We start from the raw sequence: 7,631 nt of genomic DNA, 5'->3' as shown, positions 1-7,631 counted from the left end.
TTAGGATGCACAATAGTATCAGAATATTAAGATTTCCTGAGTATAATTTTCTTGTCTAAAAACCCTATTTTTTGAAAATGATCAGAAGATGTTATCATCACATCATTTCAAGCATACAAGAAACACATTTTATGTTTGTATTAGTGTTACCTAAAAATCCTCTATCATCTGCCGATTTGTTTTCACCCTGTCATCTGATTCAACATTAGCTGGCAGTGTCCCCTTTGTCATAAGGGTCAATAAAGAAGAGATATTCTATCGTTACTATTTTCATTTGTGCATATTCATACCCAACCAACAGAGAGTTTCCACAAACTTATGTTTTCCTATCCTGAGAAATATCTTCTTTTTTTTTTCATATTCTGATTGTTGCCTATTTCTATAAGATATTGGTAGAAGCTGAAGTTCATTGAAGTTCATTCAGCAAAATCAGTGCAGAACTGTCAACACAGGGAGACATTACAGCAGAAAAATGAAAAGTATGAATTATCAATATATTACAATATGTAAGTATTCTTTCTATCCTTTGCCATAAAGGTGAGAAACTGCATGTCAAACAGGTGATGTACAATAAAAGTGGGCTGAGGAACACTGTAGGCCATCCCTGACAGTATTTTCCAATATTTCGAGGTTCCTCTAGCAACTTTTAATCGCTGCTAGCTAACGAGAAATATTGAATACATTATACAACACTCTGTGCACATATGTATATCAGCTATCTTATATGAATAACAGTACATCACATTATTCTTTCATCTTCTGTAAGTACATGACTCTGTTGTAAAAATCTCTGGGGAAAAAAAAAAAAATATATATATATACATACATATACCACACATCTATTTTATGGAAAGCATTTGCCACTGCTGTAAGCTGCGATTATTGCCGTCGCTATGGAAACAAATCAATCAACTTTGAGCATCATTTAGTCTTTGCTCCAGTGACAGCAGTTATTGCATTTTATACAAACTGCAAACCTTTGTATTTCAAATGAGCCCAGATAGTGTCATGCAAGCTTTCCAATTCAAGGTACCACAATTTCCTAACTGACAGAGCTGCATAGGTAATCTAATTTTCAATCTTTTTCTTTCTTTCTTTCTTTTTTTTTTGGGGGGGGATGTTTCAATAAATGAGTACAAGAAATATCTCAGAACAACTGTTCAAACTATACCTGCTAGCTCTGTTTTGTTCAAAATATCCAAAAGTCTTTTCCGTATCATTTTTCTACCAGGTAATCTCCTCTCAAGCTGTTCCTATGCCTTTGTCCCTAATGCAGAAAAATGCTTAGTAAATAATGGTATAGGATGGGACAAAGACTAGAAAGAAGTTGCACGAATAAACACTTGTAGCCCCTGTAAATTTTGAGAAAAAGTACACAGTCAAGAAACTATACAAGATACTAGGTATTATACAGCAAAACTTCTGTACTACACTGTATCCTCTTCAGTCGGGTACACTTTACATACTCCTATCAAGCTGTGACGAATTGTACAGCCCTGCCATTCAACGAACGGACAAACAAACTAAACCAATCAGACATATACAAGGTACGAAAGCTTGTGGGACAATCCACACACATATATACACTTTACACACATCAAAGATTGCTCACAACATGCAATATAATAACTTGTGAATAACTGCAATCACAACCATGATAGAAGACACTCTTCTGTAATACTGACTTTCTCAATCACAATTAAATGCATAGTAAGCGCAGCCCAAGCAGTATAGTAGGCAACTCTTGATTATAGTCCAGGTATCAAAAGAATGCAGCATGATTTCTGATGTTATATACTATTTTCTCTTCTTTTTTTTCCCCCCTGATGAAATGCTTCAGCCACTACCAGTCCATTTGAACAGCATTTCACTCCTTTTTTTACATTACAGTACACACTCATTACTCACAGTTAAGATATCTTTTCCACAATCATTTCTTCCCAACAATGTTGAAATAAAATGTATTTTAGAAAAGGCACGGTGAATTTCAGATAAGAATGTTCAAAGACAGAAGGATACAATTTTATCTCCTAAAAGCATAAATTCACACAGAAAAGTCATTTCATGCAATATGTAAATGAGGCATGCAGAGTGTAAATATCCACAACCAATCACCACCAATGTTAGAGACATCATGAGAATATTTGCCATTTGATCAGTTTGTTGATTAATTTTACAATATATCCACTATCAATAGATTTGTTCATATCTTCACACAACCCCTCTCAAAACAGGAACTGACACTTCTGAATCCAAGGGCAAATTGTGGAACTCCACAAATTTCATCTTATCCGGCAGCAACATTTAAAAAAAAAAAAGGCTCCCAAGTCATAATAAATTAACACAGGCAAAGCTAAGTTCCTTTGATTTTGTATCAACTTGCCAAAGCTGGCATTCTGTCATCACATAATTTTTTCAAGTAATTATTCAGGTCACATTTTCAATTTTCTGCCCTGAACATACATTTCACTGTGACCGCTGTAGTGACTTTGAGTCAGTTGATAAAAAAACTGTGCGACAAAAAAAAGAAAAAAAAAGAGAGAAAAAGATAAATCCCCATGCTGGTAGTGCAGTTCAGATTTCTAATCATGATAAAAGATTTACCAAAGAAACGTGACAGCTTATTAGACTAAGGCTCAAACGATGGTCGGCCATTCTATATCTTTTCCTTAGCTACGGATTTTCAGTCCGAGAAGTCTTCTAAAGACTAAAGTGAGCAGAGCAATCATGGCAAATATTCTCACTGACATCAGGGAAGCTGCCTCTAGAACTTAATTTGTGTCAACTCAAAACTGACAACTAAGAAGCATCACACAATTATGACACCATTACACGCTTTTAATGATGGGTTGTCGGGTTTAGATAGTGCCGTAAATAGAGAGAGTCTGGCCAACTCGGTCTTCGGCTTATCAGTTTTGAAGCCTGTGATTGGTCAAAACTGGTCCCCTGATTTTCATGGACCCACGTCGTTTCCAAAGTGCGCTCACTCGCAGTGTCCATTGTTAACTACCCCTTATTTGGCTTGCTTTCATTATGACGTCTAAGCGTGCATGCTAACCCTCTAACACGTAATATGCCGAGTAACGACATGGCGTCCAATTTAATGATGTAGCAGTTGTCCATACTCTCTTTATATATAGCACTGGGGCTTGCTATCTACTGCTGTGATATCATGCAATTCCTGTACTGTTGTGAATCAATACATTATTCACACCTTTCTATACCATATATGATATACGGTACACTGTATTCCAATCATGCAGACTTTGTTATATGGTAGGTTACGGCACACCAATTCACTTGATGTTATTAAGATTCTGTTTTCCTTTGGTATGGCACGATGCGCCTCAGTAAGACCAACTGAGGGAATATTGTGTAGTAGCCACAACATTACCTTTGTCAATGGGTAAGTCACTGAAAGCTTTATATAGGACATACAATGGAGACCCATTGAGTGACAAGACACAAAACGCACTGCAAGCAACAGATTCCACTTCATTACTTGCGAAGAACAGGGTGCAAACACAGTGCAGTGGTTAGTTTTGCACTCCAATGGAAAATGACAGGACAATATTGACCCTTTACTCGGCATCACAACAGATATTTCATTGACTTCCAGAAATGTGCATTTGGGACAAGGGCCTAACATTTTCAACTGAAAGTGTCTACCTGTATTTATTTCATTTGCCCGACAGTAATTTTTCAATCTTGCTCCTGGTGAGCAAGAAAGTGAGTTTGCAACATTCAGAGCTCTGGCAGATCACCCCAAAGTGATGAGTAAAAGTTAGCCGACAGTATCACTAAGACGCATTGTGCCACACAAAAGAAGACAACATAGATATGGTGTTATGCTGTGCAAGTGTAGTCCCACACCCTGTAAACTATGCTATATCTGGGTCACACCGAGCTAGACCTTGTCACTCACATCCTGCTCGTGGGCTTCCACGGTGGCCCTGTAGTCCCTCTTGTCGTCCTTCTTGAAGAGGGCGCTGATCTCGTCGAAGCTCTTGTTCTTCGTCTCGGGCACGAACCTCCAGGTGAAGAGGAAGAAGCACACCAGCAGTCCGGCGAAAATCAGGAAGACGTAAGCCCCGAGACTGTCCTAGAATCGAAACATGGAATGAAAGAGGTTGATATCGTTGAAAAGTTTAGCACTTTGGTGAGACAAATTTTGCATAAATTGTCATATGGATGAAGTAAAGAAAAATTATAATAGCCTGCTTTCACTTATAAATGCACGCCATGCTCACCAACACACACCTCCAACTGAATAGGTTACACAGAGGCCACAAATCCAATATTAACCTTCTTCCAGGGATAAAATTGTCATTTTTTCTTATCTACTATCACACTGTACAAAATAGCATGCCATATTTTCAAACCACATCCTTCAAGGACTCACAGGTATCACTGTAAAAGTGGATATTTTCAATCGACTAATTTTTCGCGCTTGGCCGGGTAAGAAGAGTTTCGTGTGTTTTTAATTCCGCGGAATCAAGACATCACGCACAGGAACATATGGCAAGCAAAACTATTCGTGTGCTTTTATTTTCGCGCTAGTTTCTGATTGCGCAAAATGCGTGAAAATTTCAACGCCGCGAAAATTTCCACTTTTACAGTACTTGAGAAAGAAATGTCTAGTGATGACGTAAGGTAATGAACAGCTTATAAAATAAACTGACAATCATTCAAATTGGTGTGATAATGGGGATATGTCAAAGGTCAAGTGTCACTGCACTCAGATCAAAAATGATATTCTCCACCCAAGACTTCAACTAGAAAAAAAAAATCATACTATTTGATGGTTAAAGGTTAATCCTCAGGTGGTAGTAAAATTCAATGAGCTTAATCAAATTGCAAATGAAGGGCCATGTTTTTTTATGGCAGATAAAATGATTGTATAAGTAGAGGAGGCATCCTAGACAACTTTGTGCAATGACCAAAATTGCTCTGTAGTGCCTCCTCCTTTACATAGATTGGCAAAAAATATATATATATTTATACATATTTATGCACAATCCTCAAAACACAAGGGCCTTTGCCAACTGCAAACAGAGTTTACTTTAAGAGCAACTCATAATTACCCTATCCCACCTGCAACTAAAGCTATTGACCTTATTGGGCTTCAATGATTACTAACCTTTACTTCAATCAATACAAACTTGAATTTCAATGCAAGCACAATTGTAGCTATTCTGCACTACTGGAGGCCATGTGGACAACGCACTATAATTCAGTTCAGTTCAGTTCATTTATTTCCACATCTCAATAAAAGAATCACATGTTGGCAAATGACAAACATGAGACACATAGGAAATATAAAATATACAAAAAAAAGTGCACATTATTACATAAAAGACATAAAAATAACAAAGTAATGAGTGTGGAGGAGGCTACATAGGCCATTGGCCTTTCGAGGTAGCTCTCCCAATCAAACAAAGTTATCAGTTATCACAATATACAAATAACAATAAACAAGTAAAAAATTCAAAAAGACAATGTAGAGTGTAGTAATTTCAAGTGGATGGCTAGCAGTGATGGGGAGCTCATCAGAATGAGATTGAAACATTTATTTCCAATAATATAAAAGTAAAACTACATATATATATATATATTGCATAAAACATCATCATCAAAGAACGAGCATCCCACACACACTGCCAAACCTACCACTTGAATTATTCATTCTATACATTTATCAGGCTTTTAATAAATAATCCCTATATCTACGTTTGAAAGACTTTAGGGTAGGTGATTGTCGTATTTCTAAAGGCATTTCATTCCACAATGTCACTGATCCTGGGAAGAATGAATAGCAAGTTTTAAATCTGTGATGCTAATCCTGCTACGTGGATACCACTCAAAAAAATCTTGTTCTGCATATGCGTTAAACAGCTGTTCTCGTTGTCAAAACCAGGGAGAAGGCGCGTCATAACCACTAGCGTCTAAGGATCTAAAGCTCGCTACCGATTCACGCACAAAATCTTTGCCAAACACTTGCACGGAGACTTTACCTGCATGAGGGGAAAGAGGAGGCCCACGGCAAAGTTTGCCAGCCAGTTGACCATGAACGCCACACTGATGGCTGCAGGGCGGGGCCCCTGGGAGAAGAGCTCGGCCACAAACAGCCAAGGGATGGACGCTGGAGGAAGAAAATTGAAAACATATCACAGCTACTGGTATCATATATTTTGACCTCTGAACTTTCACGTGTGATGGTGCATCACAAAACCATCAAATAGTCGTACGACACAATTTTTCATGAGGACTAAAATGAGCTGACATTGGTCAACCCAGTTAATTTTTTGGATTTTGTATTTTCTGAAAGAGCGGTTGTTCTTATAAATATCCTGAAGCTTCATAAGACAGATGGGAAAGTGAAATTTTATTGTTTTCCTACATTTTTTGTCTGGTTTGTATGATTATGTGTACACGTCTTACAGGTCTGTTCTCATAATGCTGCCACTGGATACTATTTTGTTTACAAACCACCACTTGTACAACTCTATCGCAATTTGGCAAAATAAGAAGTCTCTTACTTCCTACTCCACCAGTACTGCACTCCCCTCACCTCCCTCACTCTCTCTCCCAGTCAAACAAAATGAACATTCATCAGACTTAGGATGCATTGGAAGAAACAAGAAGAGTCCCCATTTATCGTACCAGGTCCAAGTCCAAAGCTGATCACAAACAGCATGACTGAGATGATGCTGATATAGGAAGATCCATCCCAAGTGTCCTTGGGAGAGAAAAAGAAGAGAAAATATTCCATTTGCAGTTGGTAAGCATATGAGAATTTCATTTTCATATTTTTCTTTCAAACCAGTATCTGCATTCATTACCTACCATGGCACTTTATGAAATGCAAAAAAAAAAAAAAAAAAAAAAAACACTAGAAATATCGCTATGGCGACTGGTATGCCTCCGTCATAATGCATGATTCTCCTAATAGGTCTAGATAGTACATGTGGACAATGTGTGATTACATTTTCACAAAATTGGCAAAATATTGAAATGACAAGTTTGTCACAAATGTGTTGAATGTTCACCTTCCTTGACCTAGGTTTAATTGAATGAATAGGGGAGCATGTATATTTGGGGATTTAAGGACTTTAACTTGACTTTGACCCATTCATACATTTATGCATTGAGTAATTTTCAAGGTACCGGTATGGAGAAAAAGTGCAATTTCTGTACTGAATAGTAAATTGTTACCATTTTCTTCTTACCTTTGACCCTAAAATTCATAAGATAATCACTTTCAAGTAGAACATGGATAAATACGTAGTAAGTTTCAAGATAACTTGAGCCACTTCCGAGATATGGAAGAAAAAGTTAGTTCAGCAGTTTCACTTGATCTTCGACCTTTTGACCTTTTAGGCAAAAAAAAGAAAAAGAAAAAAAAAAACTTTCCAGAGAATTTCTATTAGGTTACACATGCATACGCCAAGTGCTAAAAAAAAAAAAATCCTGCTGGTATTGCATAAACATGAGGGAAATAGTTAGTAAAATTTTGAAGTGTTGCACTTGACCTTTGACCCCTGACCTTTGACCCCATGAACCCTACATTCTCTAGATAATCACTGCCAGTCAGTACATGTATATACTATGTTCCATGAAGATACTTTGAA

The 7,631-nt window shown here is 37.3% G+C and overlaps 1 protein-coding gene across 1 annotated transcript in view; it reads right to left on the bottom strand.

The window, feature by feature from the left end:
• Positions 1-2,648: 2,648 nt before the first annotated feature.
• Positions 2,649-7,631, bottom strand: part of LOC139717664 (solute carrier family 2, facilitated glucose transporter member 3-like) — a 28,559-nt gene continuing 23,576 nt past the window's right edge. Inside the window, exons 10-12 of the mRNA XM_071629170.1 lie at positions 6,664-6,739; positions 6,015-6,142; positions 2,649-4,102 (exon numbers count right to left, since the gene is read on the bottom strand). Of these exons, the coding sequence (XP_071485271.1) occupies positions 3,908-4,102; positions 6,015-6,142; positions 6,664-6,739 (399 nt within the window). The 3' untranslated portion in view covers positions 2,649-3,907. The remainder of the gene's footprint in view (positions 4,103-6,014; positions 6,143-6,663; positions 6,740-7,631) is intronic.

The sequence above is a fragment of the Diadema antillarum genome, unplaced genomic scaffold (assembly GCF_040938485.1).
Source record: "Diadema antillarum isolate AM-2024a unplaced genomic scaffold, OU_Dant_1.0 scf00000079, whole genome shotgun sequence".
Taxonomy (NCBI): Eukaryota; Metazoa; Echinodermata; class Echinoidea; order Diadematoida; family Diadematidae; genus Diadema; species Diadema antillarum.
This window is presented reverse-complemented; position numbering and strand designations above follow the sequence as displayed.